We start from the raw sequence: 18564 nt of genomic DNA, 5'->3' as shown, positions 1-18564 counted from the left end.
GAGAAAAACTTTTCAGCGATGGCAAACTGACTGGAAGAGTAATTCCAGCAATATGGTATTTGCATTTTTCAACCCGCCTGTCGTAAAACGTGTACCAGCTAACAGCGATCTGCCAAGCATCCAGTCAAATGACGCCAGTGATGTGTTTTGATAGCGCTGCGGTGGCAGCCATGTGAGCCTCTGGTGTGTGAAATATCAATGTCTTCTGTCTCGTGTGCTGCCGAGTGTGTAGGATAAAAACACCCCCAGAAGTGCGTGAACAAACTTCTTATGCCTCCTTTTTGTTCGTTTTTGTTTTTTTTCAGAGGACTGCCGTCTTCGTCCTGACCAATGAGATTAGTCAGTGTCCGTCTCATCTGCCGCGTTCACGACTCGCTGCGTTTTGCACTGGCTTACATCAGACCTCGCTGGTGCCAGAGGGAATTCTGCAGTTTTGGAATAGGTCAGGAGTCACATGGGCCCACTGATTTGTGGCATTTGCACATAACTAGCCGTGAAAAACAGGACTTTTCTCATCATGGGCATCACTGTTAGGACCATACCTAACAACCGTTTTCACTCACATGGGCAGCTGTTTCAGCATTCTGCTACAGGAAAGCAACTTTGTGATTCCACTTCTGTGCCGACAGTTTTACTTATATTTTGTGGAGTTCCTCATTATTTCAATAGTGTAAAATTAGTGGAGGATTGTTTTCAAGATAATAAGTGTCCAACCAATCCTCTTATTCATTTCAACCCTCTCTTGTTCTTTTCTATGATCAAATATATTGATCAAGTTGAGACTGTTTCGAAAAACTCTTCCCTTCAAAACAGTCCATTTAAACACATCAAAACTGTCCAAACTGTCCTTTGAAATGAAAATTCCAGCCTCAGACTTGCTTCGGCATATTAGTACTGTATCTACAGTTATCCCACTGGATGTTGTTTGTAATACTTAACAGACTGTAAGAGAGAAAGCTGAAACGATTGAGCTTTACAACAGTTAACTAACTGAAGAATGCTCGCACTAGAAATGTTCAAAGCAGGTTGCGCAAAGACAAGCAATTACAAAACCAAAGACTGAATATTTCTGTGTGAAAAATGTGAATAAACAAGTCTTTTTAAAGTGTTTTTGTCAGCTCACATGCCCATTTTCTAAATTTTTCGGAATGTTTCCCATTCCCCAGATGAGCGGAAGGGATTCTGTTTCAGCTGAAACTTTGTCATGCAGCATCACAAACAAGCCGTTTATAGTGCTGCGTTTTATCTCTGTTTAAGACGACTTCTTCTGACACGCGCAGGACAAATGATCCAGAAGAAAAAACATCATGTTTCTAATCAGTCAAATGTTGTCACTGTCATTCTTCTGCGCAGAGCTGTGAAGGGAAAAACTAGTGGGGTTTTTTTCATGTTTTCAGATTTATAATTGCGCAAGATAAATCATCACCTTAAACATAGTCTGGAATCTGAAAGAACATTTCAGAGTAATTCAGTTTTAAGAATGAGCCCACACATTATGATGTTGAAGTAGAACTCTCCATTACGAATGAAGGTTTTTCTGCGCTATAAAGCGCACTAGAATGCCTACTAAATTTAAGAAGGAAAATAGATCTTATTCATATATAAGCCACACCGGTCTATAAGCTGCGGGTGCAGTGGTGCTGTTTGCACCGTAGTAAGATCAGTGGTGCACCCGGCTTTAAAATGCATCAGGATCACTTCTAATCTAGTTCTGAAAACAGGGTCCAGCATGGAGACTGACTCATGTAACAAACAAGCAATATTCTGAACTTGAATCATGAACTCCTTGCACCTTTTATTTACATTAGAGTGCTCAAAATGGGTGGTTTTCGCCCACATGTCCGAAGTTCCAACACGGTCTCAGCTGCTGCTTCTCGTCTATGCTCCTGCAGGAGATCGGCTCTGTTGGCAGAGCTGCAGAGACGCGGGCGAAAACAATGCATAAGGTTAAGGTAAATAAAATGCCACACATTTAATGTGACGGGCTTAATATTTTGACTGCCTGTAAAAACCCATATATCAGCCTTATTAGGGTTAAGAGGAAAAAAGTAGTGGCTTATAGTCTGGAAATCACAGCAATAAAATTTTGAATATAATGTTGTCCACGACAAAAATAGGACAACGATATGAACTGAGAAGGGAAGAGAACACTGGCCGTTTTTGTCGTCTTAGCCACACTTTCGATGTAAACAGAGCTTTTCGCAAGAGGTGGTTTTGAAAAGTTCTCTTTGTGAGCTACTTTGAGTATGTATGGGTTGGAGTTATCTGCGGTTCGGATTTTCACATGAGAAAAAATGATATATTTTTCAAACTACTTCCTTGACTATTATATATAAATCCTGCCCATATCAATATAGAGCAGATTCAGTCATGTTGGTCTCTCTTCTGGGGATCCGCCTCCCCTCGACAAGCCGAGGGCTAAACACATCCATAGCTACCTCTCCTGAGTTTAACAAGTTACTTGGAGCAACCTAATATTTAGCTCCCTTGCAGTTAGTATTTGTCTCATACAGTTTAGTAGGAAAAGGAACTAAATCAAGCATGAGTTTTTTTGTATTAAATCATATATCAACATTAGATAAAAACTACATTTGCATCCAAATTAATGATTATTGATGTCAATTCATTTAGAATGGTTCTCATTAAACCTAATCTCACCAGCCAAATTCCCAGACCACCTGTCATGTTTAATCCCATTTTGCGCGAGTCTCTTCAAGACCTGAAGCTTGTTTTTTTTTTTGTTAAAGTGAAATAGCCGCCAACATTGTGGCTGTCAAGGATTTTTGTGAGTGAGCCGAGTCATTTGTCTATCTGGCGTATCACAGAGAGCCTTCGGTGATTCACACTTATTATTCATCACTGTTCCCAATCCCACTGCAAGTGAATAATGTATGCCGGGGATGTGACTCCTGAGACAGAGTGGGAGCACCACAGATCCATTGTTTGCTCTGAGGATGTTGATTGAATAGTACAGAAAGGCCAGAAGGTGTTTCCCTGTCTTTGTGGATCTAGAAAAAGCCTATGACAGTTGGGACTGAGGTGTTGGATGAGGACGTCAGGAGCATCAGAAAAGTATGTGAGGGTTGCGCAGGAGATGTGAGAGTTGACGGACAGATGAAGTCAGAGACGATGATTTTTGCTGATGGAATAGAAATTTTGTCGCGAGTGTGAAGATGACTTGTAGTGAGAAGCTGTAGAGGTGGAGGTATGTATGAGCGCCAATAGATCAAGAGGAGGTGAAGAGAAGAGAAGAGTGCAGTCAGTGACGGGAGGATGTGAGACGGACCAGAAACTTTTCTTGCAATTTCATCTTATGTTGCGAATCCCAGAAGCAGTGATGACTTAAGGAAGCTTCGCGAAACCTCATTTTCAGAGACACTAGAGGGCGCTTTCTCCTGCAGTCTGCATCTACTTAAATGAGACTGCACATCATTTTGACCCCAAGGGCGCCACCTCCTGCGCCCTGCGAGGTTTCATGAAGCTTGGTCAGCGAGTGATGCACGGCCAAAGATTATGGAGCAGAGCGCCATCTGGTGGGCTCTGATAATGACGACACAGCTTCAGGAAGCTTCATGAGGCAGGGGATCTGATCAGTTTTTCATTGTTTAAGTGTCCAATCCTGGGACTAGACTCTTTCCAGACGGATAAAAAAAACCACCTTACAACTTAATCTACGCCTAAAAGGACGAGCCGGAGATGCTGAAGTGGAGTGTATGAAAGTTGTGTGGCGCCTGCTGCCTTGTACGACAGTCATCACATGAAGCAAATGATCTCCTTCCTCTGTGTCGTGTGATCGCAGGATACGCTTTAATAAGTGCGCCGCGCTGCTTCTAACTCAACTGGAGAGGGATCTCACAGGCAATGTTACGTCCCCTAAATCATCCTCTGAAACTGAGGCTAATGGAGAAAAGCCTGCCGCACTGTAAAGCAGGGGTTTGTCTGCCAACACACACCCGAAGGCCCGTCTAATGTCAAAATGGATTCTTAATTCAACCGACAGTGATGGCTCTGCGGAGCGTGGCCTCGGCTAAACTTAACAACCATTAAAGTTTCGTCTGAGCTAATGATTAATGCCTTCAATTTCTGTGATCTGTATTGAGCGTGGCATCATGGGTAATTAAATGGCGGTCGGCGGAGCAGTGGCCGCTCTGATAAATGTGACAGGGCTGTAATTATCACCAAGCATTGTTAGCCTCCGACGTGTCAATAACAAGCAGCCGGAGAGAGTTACAGAAAATACTTTTATTTTTGGTGTCAACAAACAAAAAACAATGTAAACGTAAATCTCACAAAAGGCATTGACACCGTAACTAAAGTGAGTTTATGTCTCATGGGTCATCGCCGGCTGCGAGCCACGTGAGTGACCGGCGAGGAATCGTCATCTCCTTCAAAAAGGTTTGTAACAAAGACCAAAAAAACCCTCAAATTTACCTCAAGCTATATATTCACATTCACCACTTCACCTTTATGAATGCATGACCATTTTTTCCCTGACATTTGTTCGATTTGCTAGTTCAGCTGTGTCAACCGTTGCACCACACAGTATTTCCTGATGCACTCATTACATAAGCAAACACATCAAAAGTGAGTCTCAAAAGTCCTGAGAACCGTCGAGTGATTATTGATGTTGCACTTAAATGAGGCTCGTTACGTTCATGACTGTTGACGTTCCGCCACATCACTTTAGTGTTTGAAAAAAAGGGTTCACCCCCGACTGCGTTGACATTTAACAGGGTCCTCTAGGAGCAGTAAAGATGACTGCCTGATAGATTAAAGCTGCACATGATGGGAAGGCACAGCGACGGAATACAGAGAGAGTGGAAAGCTAGCGGGAGAAGGAGGCCAATATAATGTAAAATAAAGAACATTAACTCAGAAAAAATGTGTTGAGGCCATCTCCAAACACAACATCTTAATGTAACAGACAAACTGTGAGTCAGCGTAAAGAATTAAATTCTAAAAGTATTTTTCTTAGAGCAGTTTTCAATGGAAAACAAGGCAAATGCTCCGAATGGGATTTAATCTCTGCTGAAAACAGGTGTCAGTAACAGGACACCATTATTTTATGTTTTCCTTATATTTAGAATAATGATCCCTAAATATTTCTGTCATATTTTTCCCCTTTAACTTGATAACATCTATTATTTTGTCATATTTATCAATTAGTTATCTGATCCAAAACATTTGCTTGTTTGATTTTTAAGACAAACTGTAATGACAAACAACAAAAGTCTGAGCTAAGTGAACAAAAACATGAAAGATAAAGTTCTCCTATTTCTCTATTTCTTGGCTGCTCAGTATCTCCTGGAGCCTTCAGTGCACTGGGCTGTAGAGGAGCTCCCCAGAGGCGAGTCTTCGTTTCAGCTCCTTCCACAGCAGCTCCCTCTCCTTCTTGGCTCCCTTCATGATGCTGCGGTTCTCCTGGGCTCTCCGAGACAGGTAGGGCATGACCTCACTCACCGGCCCATAGGGAACATACTTGTAGACCGGAAAGCCAGCCTGACCTGAAGAAGAGAAGAAAGACGATTCAACTTTGGTCATGTCGCAACAACCTTTTACTCTGCCTCACTCCGATTAAAGAGATAATGAAGTTTAAATTGGCAAGATAGGATCTTGTCATTAAATCTCCTTCCAGTCTGTATTTGCTCCCCCAAGCTTTAGCTTGCGTTTTATCGGCCACTTGACGTCCTGCCTCTGCGCTGGCTCCATCAGTGATAGATGTTTTTCCAACCTTGTTTGCCTCCCGGAATCTGTCTTTATCCTCCGCCCCTGAAAACCTGAGTTGTTGATTGAACTTTCGGATCTTGTCTCCTGCCTCCTGGACACAACCGCCTGACTTCCTTTCCATTCGACCTCACGTCAGTCTCCCAACAGCCTTGTCGCATGTCTCCTTCACCCTGCACCCTCTTCAGCCCCCAAAACTTCTCTGCTGTTGTTTTGTTTTGCTTCCAACTCACATGGAACTTCATTTCTAAAGGGTCAACAGTTCGCTCACAGCTTGAGGCAGTTCTGTTTTAGTAACCTATGTCCTTCTGACAGTGCTTCTGATGGCCTCCCAAACTCACCCCCATAATCCCAAAACATGCAGAGATGGGATTGATGGCTGTAAATAGAGCTGTGCCTCTCGCCAAGAGTAGGAGGGAAACAAGGATACTTATCCTGTCACAGCTAATTGAGAAAAAAAGGTGCTTTGGAGTCACTTAGAAATGGCAGTCTCAACTAAATACAGAAACAACCATTATTTACCTGTGACGTTGAAATAGCTATTCACACGTTCAGTAGGTTAAAACAATAGCAACCTGTCAGCAAGAGGCGAGGGACTTCCTCGGCTGGTTGACACTCCAACTTGTGCTCAACTAGGGTGTTGGTTAGTTGGTTTTGCCCCGACAAGCAGGTCAGTTTTAAATCCAAGACAAAGGTAAACATACAAGTTTGGATCTCAGCTTGTAGGTGGAGAGTCACTGGTTTGTGATCAGGTGCGTGGTGGTTGGATGAAGATGAGTGCAGCGGTAGCAAAGCACAAAACTTAGGTTCTAATGGTTTATAAAGGCTTATATTTACTGATGGGAAAATATCAGTTTGCTGTGTCTATAAGTAATAAATCCGACAATTGTACACCCCTAGATTTGTGTAGTTACAACATGCCAACAACAATAATGGCAGACACTTTTTTACTGTGGCAACAATAGCGTCTTGTCAAAAAGAAGCCCCTTATTAGTCCAGAGTCGCCGGCCAACACAGACCATGGAAGACAAGACTAGAAGTGACTGCGAGTGATGTTGACAAGTTATCGATACGAGACTGTCTCTCTCCATATGAAGACCGACAACTGACTTCTCGATGTGAAACAGAGTTCATTTGCAACCAAATAAGCTTCTGGGATCTAATAAAAAGGGTTTTTCCAGCTCTCACTTGGCTCCCTGAAGACTCAGATACAACAGATAAAGGTCTAAAATAACCCCGCCACTGTGCAGGCTGCAGCCTGCTTGTTGTTCAGAAAGATGTGTTGGTGTGTTTCTCTCACCCAGCGGGAAGCTGATCTGGTCACACATGCCCAGCAGCTGGCCAAAGTACACCATGTTCTCAGTGGGCTGCAGACCCAGTTCGCTCATTCTGACGGACGTAAACAAAACACATGTGAATGCAAAGTCAAGTAGCCCGGTTATAATCATTGTGAACAAGCAATGATGCTTCGTAAAATGGCCAGGTATTTTGAAATATTCAAGTTATGACCTGGGCGACCATAGATTTCTCATTTCTAGTCTCAGATCAAAGCACGTTCAGCAAACATTTCTGTGATATGATGTGACACTCAATCATGAATGGCCATATAAAGTATGGACGGAAAAGAGCTGAGACAAAAGTTTACCTGCGTAATGTGTGCTTCACTGTGTCCTCATTATGGGATGCCACCATCACGTTGGCCGTCCTGTTGGACGCGATGTCATCCAAGACCTGATCGAGGCATCTGTCAACAAATACAGTTTTGTTTGAATGTTTGGAATGAACACAAGAATATTTAAGTGCAGACAAAGCGGCTTGTTTTTAAGAAGTCTGACTGAGAAGAAGAGTAGATCATTTTTTTCTGAATTGAAACCCATAGGCAATGATATTTCACATGACTTTATTAAATCAAAACACACAATTACATTGTCACCACACTCAAACAGAAGTCGATTTACTTCAATAAATCGTTTTTCTGTTGTGTGTTTTAAAGTTGTGCGTGTTTGTTGTTGACTAGTTCTGTAAGGGACATGGTGCGTGAGCACCAGCAGTGAAAAGAAAAACTTATCAGTATGGTCAATAAATATGACCCGCCTTCATCCCACACGCTCACTCACACAACCACAACTTTTCTCTTCCTCTCTCTGCAGGATTTTAAAGCACTTAGCAAGTGAGTTGAAGCCATGGACACGATGACACATACTTTGCATATGGAGAAGAAGCAGCTCTACTCCATGTCTCAAATGTCTAGACCTTCTCTGGCCACATTTACACAGTGATCGATTGGTGATATTGTCGCAGTATTAATGCAGGTGGCAGTGTATCAAGGTATTTCGTCTGCACTCTTCCGATCCTTGTTCCCCGCACATCTCTACACTCAGTGAGGTAACTGTCATTTCTAACAGGTGCTGCCGCCCAGAGCCAGAACCTGTCTCATCCAAAATTCCGCCTGTGGGTTTGAGACAGAGCACAACAAGATATTCCGCACAAACTTTTTGAGTATATCAAAACAATATAAAACCATGCGGAGCAGACCGCGGCTCACGACAGCAGGCGCTGATGCTGTTGCAATGAATGTGGCGCATGCACACTTGGATTTCCCTGTAGTTGACATATGTAAACTCATTGCCGCTGCCACCAGTTCCAGCTATAGTGTGTACACTGCTTTTGGAGGCTGGTTTCAGGCGTATAAACGAAGAAAAAGATGTCAAATTCAGTCAAGGTTGCACACCGTGTAAACAGGCCCTCTGTCTCTGAGTACCACCGGAGATATAAGATATCTCCCTAACCATCGGCCTGCACTGGTGACAAAACTTACAAGCCTAACAATGGAGGTGATAACAAACCACCTTCTTTCTTAGGTTTGGTCTGATAGTGAAGAAGCTTGTCCAGGGGGATCAACCTGGCAACAACCGAGCCTGGCACTTCTGGCACCAAAATCTGCAGTAAAAATAGCAGTGGAAAACATATTTACTGTAAAAGAGACCGACTCCGGCTGGTAGATCATACTGTTTCAAACAACTTCCTCATTTGGTGCCGTCTGCACGCAACCTTCCGCCGTTTGCATGTTTTTATTCCAGCCTCACACTGTGCGGCAGCTCATCATCTCAACTTAGAATTGTATCAACCAGCCGGGGGAGGAGACAGATTTGACTCTCTTTCTTTCCTGTGTGAAACAAATTGATCCCCGCAGGGTGATTTCTATCAGCTGGCTTTTCTTTGGGAAAGTCAGAGAGCCGTGGAACTGTGGAGTTCTCGTTACTTGCATAAAAAAAGCAGCCCATCAAACTGGAGGCAAGGACCCAAATCTCCAAAGGACTTCTTTAACCTTTAAGTCCCTGCGCTGTTCATTACCATGAGCTTGTGGGTAGAAGATTGCCAGTTTAGACGTAAAAAGCACTTGTTAAAGTTTGTGGTCTTTTTGGTTTTAAGTGCTCGGCTTTGCAGTGACACGCAAAAATCCAAACAGTTTGATATCTTAGACGTTTGGCCCTGAAGTGTCAACAGAATGCAAACAAAAGAGCTGGATGCTGTTCTGTTCCATGTTAGTGGACACATATTTGTATTATATAATATTTAATACACTGTTCCCGTGTGGATACTAAAGATAAGATCACAGTTTACTGTCATGGAAGGAATCAAGCACGATGAAGAGCTTCCTCCCTGCTCACATCTAGACTTGCCAACCTTCCGTTGAAAAATGGCATCGGCCCCATCACACAAACATCGGTGAACTTGGTTGTTCTTCAGTTCCATCTAAAACATTCTTGGTCGAACAGACCATCTGGCCTCGCTGTGCCTCCAAACCTCTCCACCGTCCCTCTACTATACTTGTTTTTTGAATCTAGTTTGTTCTAACTAACCCATCCTGCAAACCTCCTCAATACTGACTCATCTAACCCGCGTCCAGTCAGTCCATCACACATACACCATGGCAGGTCTCACTACTGTCCAACAAAGCAGTCACTGGTGCTGCCACTCTTCAGTCATCTTCACCCGTACCACCCTGCCTGCACTCTCCTCTTCATACAGCACATAATGACACCGTAAGTACAGCATGTATAAGCTGTTAGTTTTCCAATAAATTGTTGCATTTGTTCTTGATTTTCCCACCAAAAATGTGGTGCAACTATTTTGGCTGCAACCAGCCGAGAGCTGTTGGTCGGACGGTTGTTTTAAGGGAGTTTTGGGGGGAGGACATCAACCCCCTCACTTGGCTTTCATTTTTTTAAAAATCACATCACATGAGTTTATGTGGGGGCGAAAACACAAAATATTTTAAATCAATTCTTCTTAATCAAATGACACATGCTTATTCTGGGTCAAATTTTTCGTTCTATCCTTTTGATAGACGTAGTGGGAGGCAGTGTGGAGGCATCACTTTTGTTTGTTCATGCAGTTTTCCAGCTTTTGACTGCTGTAGAAGCAGCCATTCTGCAATATTTGGGCTCCATTAGACTTGTGTATTGTGTCGCTGTAATGCAAGTGTGACACAATGCACGGCTGTTGAATTGTTTGTTTACATGGCGTGTCTTCTATAGTCTCTGACCTGTGGTACATTCTGTTGGTGGACTCATAGTCTGGGTTGATGGGGTCTTCGTAGCCCAGCTCCTCAGCCCGGTCACGCTCCTGGTACATGTAGGCTCCTCGGACCAGCTTGGCAGCAAAGTGCCAGCCCTCCCGGCGAGACAACTCTAGGTCCATAGTGACGTTGTCATATGCTTCCTGTCGACCAGTCCAGAGATGAGCGTCCATTTTGATGTCAAAACACTGATCAAGAACTTTTCTCATTGTTTTTTTCTTCACCAAATGTGAATGAAACCATATAAAATCTTGAAAATACACTCTCAATGTTCAACAACAACATACAGCCACTATTACAGTCCAAAAACACTGCATTCCCTCACACAATTTCCAATTTCTCAATTTTTTGTCCTTAGCACAGACCTTCCAAGATCAGAGTGCAGAATTCAGAATCAGCCGTTCTGCTCCGTGTCTTTGACTCTTAATATTAGTATGAGAGGTGCCATCCAACCATAACACAAATGGAGTAGGATGGTTCAATAAAGTATCTTATAAATGACGGAATGAATCCTTTATTTTACTGTGATCTGGACTCGATGGTCATTGTTAAGGTGAGCCTCAGGATCTATGAGGATACAAGTGTTTTGCTCTCTGGTTCAACTATATTTTAAAGGGGTTTTTTTTGTAAACATGTTTCACTGCTTTTATATCAGACCTTCAGTTGTGTCATCCAGTTGAGTCTCTGACCTTCAGGTAGCACTGGTAAGTATTGAAGACAACAGGTTTGTCTCGTTTGTTGTACATTCTCTGCATTTCCAGGGTCAGTCTGCTGATGGCCGGCTGCAGGTAGGTCTGCTCCGCATCCACCATCAACCGAACTCGGTTCTCCACCGCGTGCTGGAATCCCAAATATGAGCATGAAGTTTACCAAAAGACACTTATGATATATTTCAATGATGGCATTCAATAAGGAAGTTACAACACAGCTCCTGTGCTGGTGAATAAAAATAAAGTCCTGCTTCCACTTTCCATCAAGTGACAGTTAAAAAACTTGCATCACACAGCAAACCGTTGTCTTGTGGTGACTCAGGATAAAAAAGTAAACGTGGACGACAATATAGGAGACTTAAAAGTCGATGGATATCTTCGAATTCTTCCACTCTACACTGGATTTCTTTTTTGTTATAACATTTCTTCATTATCACCGCGCTCCTGATGCCTTCCTCGTCTTCCGTATTTTTTTTTTTGGATCTCATTTGTGAGTCACCTAACCGAACTCAAGTGCAGCACTGAAGATAATTCAAACAATGTCAATAATGTAGATGCCTCAAGAGCGGAATGTAAATTGCGCTTTTTAAGAGTTGTATTGTGCTGGATCATAACATGTCAACATTGACAGTGGTGGAAAAAACTTTTAGGACGCACGAATGGCAGGACTGCTAAATATTATTTTGATGATGTGAAGGTTTATTTTGTATTATTATTATTATTATTATTTGTATTATTATTATTATTATTATTATTATTATGTATTTTTCTTGTAAACAATAAACAACACCCTTGTATTTGTGTCTGATAATGCAGCAGCAACTTTTGAAATACAAAAAAAGATGCTTCCACATTTTTGTCTAAAAATTTAAGGGTGTCTGAAACCTTTTCTCCTCCTCTGCACCAGTTCATTTCATTTATTCAGGGACATCGGATGGTCTAGCCTCTTTCTTGTGTACCCATATTACTACGCAGTACTTGCTAAGTAAATAAATGCCTCTGTATAATCAGTGTAACTAAAGTGTTGAAGAAGAAAGACTAGCCTGGAATTGCTAAGTGATTTATCAGCCAGATAATCTTGGTTAAGCAGCCTACTCGACTCGCCTTTGCTAGTTCCTCCATTCGCTGGAGGATCCTCTTCATCTGTCTCTGGTCCTCAGGTGTGAAATCCTTCAGCAGAGGTTCCAGTTCGTCAGTCTGGAAAACAAGACGGTGTGAAGCGCTAATGCATCGACCTGCTGGACTCTCCTGAGCTTAGATCAGGTTTCATTTGTTGTTGGCTTTTCAACCAGGAAGCCACTGACGTTTTACAGCAAAATTCACTTAGCTGCAGTTGGACTGAAGCATCCAGGGGAGGAAACTTCTGAGACCTTTCACTTCTGTAAACCACTTTCAATTTTAATCCGTAACCATTTTGAAGATTTGTCATTTTAGCAGAATTCGTTCCTGTTTTCTGACATAATTGAAGTGCACTCAGGTAATTCGTGCTGGTCAATTACGGGGGTTAAAGCAAAAACAGATTTTAGGATAAAAGTTGTCAGCAACTGTCAGCAAATAATTCACTGACCTGCACATTTGGGACGACAAGTTGATGTGACGCTGTCGACCTGATGCTGTCGTCTATGAGGGTGTTCCAGTCGAGCACGTCCACAGATCTGTTGAAACAGCAGATTTGAAAATGGCACTGATGGGCTTAAGAGGCTTCATGAAACCTTTTTCAGAGCCCACTAGATGGCGCTTTGCATTCGAAATTCATTGGATATGACCAATTGAGCTCTGAAAATCAGGGCAGTTTTCCATGAAGCCCCCTCTGCCCATCACTACTGATGCAAGTGCCTATTTCTGGATGCAGAAGTTTACTACCTTCACAAGAGTCAAACAAGTACACCGGATGCCTACAGAGCATACACACACTTGTGTTCATGTATCAACACTTGCATTTTGCAAAATATGTAAGATGTTTTATATTCATTCTCAGGTTCAAATACCAAAAACATGCTTCAATATGAAGTCCTTTTTTTTCTAAATGAAGAAATGACAACCATATCATTGGGCTCATAGATCTATCACCATTGACAGACGTGAGTTCTGAGTCCCTTGCTACCTCATGCTCACCCAGAAGACTCCTTAGTTTGACCAGCTAGCAAGCTGCAGAAGTCAGTGTGTGCACCCAGTTGAGTCAGTTGCTCCTGAATCCAACAATAGAACCACAAGGTCAGACACGTTCCATTTAAGAAGTGTTGCAGGGAGAGAGGCAAACCTGCAGTCGGTTCAGCTCCAGCTTCTGATCCAAAGGTGCCACATAACCCTTCCCTTGTCTTAAAGCCAGGAAGTCAAAAAATCGCTGCCATTTCACCAAGATTTCAGAGAACTGGAGCTAAAAAGAAGCACAATATCATTTATGACGGTACTTTAAAAGATTTTTAAAAATTAACAAAAGCTCCTACCAGAAACTGAGGCCGACCGAGAGCCGTCATTTTGATAGCAGAAAAACCATCCATGGAGCTTCCACCTGACAGTGATTAAAACAGGCAGATGTTCACATAAATCTGACCTCACTGAGCTTTAAAGCCCAAAAAAACGTTGAAAATTAGGGAGAAGACAGAATGAAATGTAGCAATGGTTTCAGATGGTGTCGAGAGTGTGATAAGAAATGGTAAGCCTCTTGCCAGAGTACAGCATACGCATCAAACTAAACTCAAAACCTTGGTTTTCCATGGGAAAAACCCATCTACCTCCACCTAACAGCGAAAACCATCAGTATTTGCCTATTACAGTGCAGGTCCCTTATGCTGGTCACCATCTATTGACCCCGCCCACTTCTATTATTCAATACTACCCTGCATTACCACTATTTTATATGGTTCTTTTGGGCCTCCCATGACTATCCTACAGCAGCCATTTAATTTTTAAAAAAAGCCGAGAATACGTGTCTTGAGCGGGGTGAGAAAATCCTGGCGAGCATGACGGTATGCACAGTGAGCATGGGAGGCTGACACTTGCACTTCATCTCCTCCATCATTGGTCAACACAACTTGGATTAATGCCTCATCCACTCTCGGATCCCTCTAGCATCAGTCTAGTCATCCCCATGGGCGCTTCACACCATGTTTTGCTGCCAAGCGCCTCCTATAGCCATCCAACTTCTGACACCATTTGTCACAAGAGGAACTCTTGACTCAGCCTGGAGCCCCTGTTGGTTCCTTGCCAACTTGGCTCTCAACCTTGTAACAGTGTCATAGTCTATTCAGATCTCAGCACTCCATTCAGTCAACCATCCTTCAAGTAACACCATCAGTATTTGACCTTCACACGCTCCTCAAACTTTTGTTTGGGCTTTTACAGACACTTCATATACAACCAGTAGAACACTTGTTAGTAGGGCAGTCGATGCTTATTTTCCGAGCTCTCCTCCGTCACAGGGCTCCACACTGCTCTCGGAACAATTGTGTGGACATTCATTCATTGTGTCCCCACAAATTTTCCATCTTCTCAGTGTAACACCTCCCTTCCATCTCAACTAGTAAAAGCTTGAAACCACCGAGCCTTCAGAAGTACACATTCGTCTCATTCATGAGAAAACATCTGATCAATTTGTGTGTGCGTTTGCTTTTTAAAAATGAATTCACTCACTTGACGCTTTGATACACTTAATAAATGTCTCCATGTGATGGTCGCATTTGGCCTCATCTGAATGAAAGTATGCGCCGGTCCCTCCGCGTGGCTTTGTTTTCTCATTACTGTCGTGGACATTTCCTGAGGCGACGGGAGATTTGCATGTTTCAGAATCCAGTTCTGTTGCACACTGTATATAATAATTGGACAAAAAGACACACAAGCGCTTACCATTGATCTCCAAGCTGACGGGGGAAACAAAAGAGAAAGTTAATAAATTAGTATGATGCTTTCCTGTGAAATGAGACATTGAAGAGTGCGATGTCTTGGTAAACAATTTAGCCTAATGGCCAATGCTTACTGCCCTTGCATTTAGTGACCCTTTAAATGCTCCAGTGTCCGACTGTCAGCCTGCTAGCGCTCTGCCGAGGGGCAGTGGCAGCATCGCACCACACTTGACCTGCGCTAACCTCCCACACATCACAGGACTCTGGGGACCTCACGCATCCAAACAGATGACCAGACACGAGACATGCCAGCAGGATTTAAAGTCAGCGAGCAAGAGCATGCTCCCTTGTTCCGGGAGGACACACTGTTTGGCAGCAAGCAACTTCAGGAGTGAAACTGTGGCTGCGATTTAGAGATCACGCAAATGGCGAAAGCTTTGAGAATAACTAAAGTGCAAGTTTTTCACTGACAATATTTGTGATAAACCATTCATTGAATCTCCAAACAAGCAGCAAGTTGGCTCGCTCCATTCACACACTCACTCCTATGACCAATTTTGGGGTCCCCAGAGGACACCCAAACACTGGACATGTGACCTTGACACGTGATCGATCTAATCTGTGCTAGCCTTTCAGCAACACAAGGCACACTCGGAAGGCCACGCTTACTTTGAGTCTCTGATGAATGACTCAGATCAGAGGGACACACGAGAGCTAGAGCACATTATAGTAGTGTTAGTGCTACAATCTCTCAGGAGGAAGCTCAGCAGTTATTACTAAACACGCAATGAGTGTGTGTATGAGTGATTGCCTGTATTGCAGGGCTCAAAATCTTAATATTCATCATGTACCACGGCAGTAGCTTCACAGGGAGGACGGCGATGCCACCTCCCGTACAAACAATTCAAGTTATGAGCAAAACTATAGTCAATGAGAAGTCTATAAGCATCTCTGTAACACACTCAGTTGTACTCCTTCACCACAGACTTGACATTATTAGAAGTTGGCCATATAAAACGGCTCTGCAGGCCACATTTGGCCCACAGACCTCGGGTTTGACGTGATGTGGACTAGATTGCAATGTTGACACATGTGCAAGGATACAATGTCCCTGACCGAAAAGAAAACTACATCAGGAACTTCGCATCCACCAAGATAACGTCAGCGCCAACAAAGACTTTGATCTCAAGCCTCTCTGTTCCAGCGAAGTGACTGATGCTGAGGCGGCCATCTTGACAGATTATTGGAAAACTTGTCTGAGGCTGTCACGAGAGATCAAGATACATCTCATCCTCCTGACTTGTGGCTTGAAGGTATGTCTTCAAAAAACAAAACCATTCCGGGGTGAGACATGATCCCTCAGAGCAGATAACACAAGATACATCACAGCAGCAGCAGGCGACGGGATACAAAAGGCAGTCAGTGTACAAGTAGCATGGAAAAATGACGCCAGCTATATTGTTCTGGACGCAACAACACAAAGTAAAAAACAAACTGTGAGAGACTACAAAGCTCACGTCAGCAGATCTCTAAAGAGTATTCGGCGGCTTGAGAAGGAGACAGTGTTTCCACACACGATTGTCTTCATTTGAAGGTTTTCTAATGATCTGACTGCAGCAGAGCCTGGGTTATACCAGGATAAGACTGACATTCATCAACTGTGACAGTGAAGAGCAGCTCAAGCTCAAGATCTTGTGTTATTTTGGTTGACGCAGTTGTTCAATGTGTTGTGTGAGGTCCAGAATTTATGAATTTTACTTGCTTTCAATGGAGAGAATCCATTAGAGATGCGAGCAATTGGAGTTACTGGCTGTGTCACTGAACGATCGAAACTCACAATGTTACACGGACGACAGGCACTGAACCACAGATGGCAGAAGAGTCGGTTATTTATAGTTGAAGGCTCATAGCGGGTGGTACTTCATGACATAATGGTAAAAAATGTATACATCATTTATTGCTTGCGGCAGGAGATCCTTCACCTTTCCGTGGCCTCCTCCTCACTGATGTCCTCCTCCACGCTGTAGTCGAGTACCGAGCCCACGCCGAAGGCCTGGTTCTTCTCGATCAGCGGGCGGATGGCCTTGTGGTCCTCACCGGCCACAAACTGCCCGTAAAACGTCATCTTCATGAACTGCTCAAAGGCTCTCCGGCCCAGGAGCCTCTGAGCCAGATCCATGATCTGCCCAGAGGAGAAGGAGGCAGATTATTTACGTCTGTAAATGCAGGATTTTGGTGGCTGACTGCCTCTGTGTGTTTAGTAATAGACATGCAAATGAGGCGCTAAAGGGCATCATGAGTGTGGCTTATGTCTAGACTTGTTAAAACGGGTTTTGTTTTGACACTTACAAAGAGGTTTGCTGGTTCACATTCTTTCATGCTCACACGACTGCCAACTCTTTTGAGTTGACAAATGGAAGTGGATTATTAAAAACAAACAAACGTGTGTCACTATGAAATCTAATGAGAGTATGAGGAGCACATCTCAGCTGAAGACTAAATAGTAAGCGGCTGGTTTACAGGCCAGGAAAAAAAACACGAGCTCTGTAACTTGAGAGTTGTTCCAGCGCCTGAGGGACAAACATGAGTCTGAGCAGCTGACTGAAGTCAACATGCTCAACATGCGAGAGGAGTCACGCAAACAATGGCCATACGCTGACGTAAAACATGACTAAAGTATGTGTGAAGAATTAAGGGTTACATAACAGTTTGCGATTTATGTTGGATATTCAAATGTATATCTTCAATATTTATGATTGTTGCCATTGTTACCTCTTTGTTTTTGTCAACCAGGACGTCATATGAACAGAGTTTGAAGACCAGCAAACTTCTCAACAGTTCCCACGACTCCTTGCTTTTATAAGCCTCTCTGGTCTGATCGAAGTCAACGATGCCCTCGTTGGTTCTGGTCCCAGTAGGTCTCGCTGACCGCGGCTGGTCGGAGCACCTGGCGCCTGCGGAGTCAAACGCCGGGGCAGCATTGCCCCCGCGCTGCGCCTGGGTGACGGTGTGGGAGCCGACGGAGGAGCGCACGGTTCGGCGGGTCAACAGTCGAGTCAGCCGGGCGTCCAGGGCCGCTCCAGCGAGGACCGGAGCGGTTCTGACGCCGAACATGGTGCTAACGGCGGCAGACGAAGGAGGCTGTGGGGGACAGCGAGGAAAACAGAAACCAAACCAACAACATCACCTGTTACACCCGAACTCTCCACCCACTCACCTCTATTTGCACCACACACATACATAACAAATCAGACTGTATGGCGACTGCAATGCTGTTTACGAATACATCAAGCGTATTAACACAGAGACTGTAAACGTGATATATTCGAATTTCCAAGTTTCCCTGAAGGCACCACACGCAGTCTTGACCTGGTGTCCAACGCCTTGGTGCGTCGTGTGAGAATCAAAGGCTTGGAGTACTGGACGAATAAACAAAAGTACTGTCCCAGGAATGGAAACTTTTAAGCATCACTACTGCTGAGATTTAGTAGAAGCTTTTCCAATAAATTTTAAAGACGAAAGTCTGGTGATGTCTTTAAATTATTCACCCAACCCCTCTATGAAAAGCCTGAACTCTTCGCATTGCAATTTGCTTGGAATATGTCTGTTTGTTTGTTTGTTTGTTTTTGTTTTTGTTTTGTTTTTTGTTTTTTAACCAAAGTAGTGTCATTTGCTCAATTCTTGTTATGAATTACCTTTACTTGGA

The 18564-nt window shown here is 43.4% G+C and overlaps 1 protein-coding gene across 1 annotated transcript; it reads right to left on the bottom strand.

Annotated features, from left to right (window-relative positions):
- Positions 1 to 4261: 4261 nt before the first annotated feature.
- On the bottom strand, positions 4262 to 18241 carry LOC128762686 (proline dehydrogenase 1, mitochondrial-like). Its single transcript, XM_053871114.1, has 15 exons — positions 18076 to 18241; positions 17631 to 17999; positions 16841 to 17040; positions 14863 to 14876; positions 14650 to 14772; positions 13464 to 13528; positions 13277 to 13393; positions 13132 to 13205; positions 12584 to 12671; positions 12121 to 12213; positions 10996 to 11145; positions 10274 to 10449; positions 7370 to 7468; positions 7025 to 7113; positions 4262 to 5504 (listed from the first exon to the last, which is right to left on the bottom strand). Exons 1-15 carry the CDS (start codon positions 18094 to 18096, stop codon positions 5314 to 5316), a joined length of 1869 nt encoding a protein of 622 aa, XP_053727089.1. The 5' UTR covers positions 18097 to 18241; the 3' UTR covers positions 4262 to 5313.
- Between the last annotated feature and the right edge of the window lie 323 nt (positions 18242 to 18564).

Source organism: Synchiropus splendidus, chromosome 7 (assembly GCF_027744825.2).
Source record: "Synchiropus splendidus isolate RoL2022-P1 chromosome 7, RoL_Sspl_1.0, whole genome shotgun sequence".
Lineage (NCBI taxonomy): Eukaryota > Metazoa > Chordata > Actinopteri > Syngnathiformes > Callionymidae > Synchiropus > Synchiropus splendidus.
This window is presented reverse-complemented; position numbering and strand designations above follow the sequence as displayed.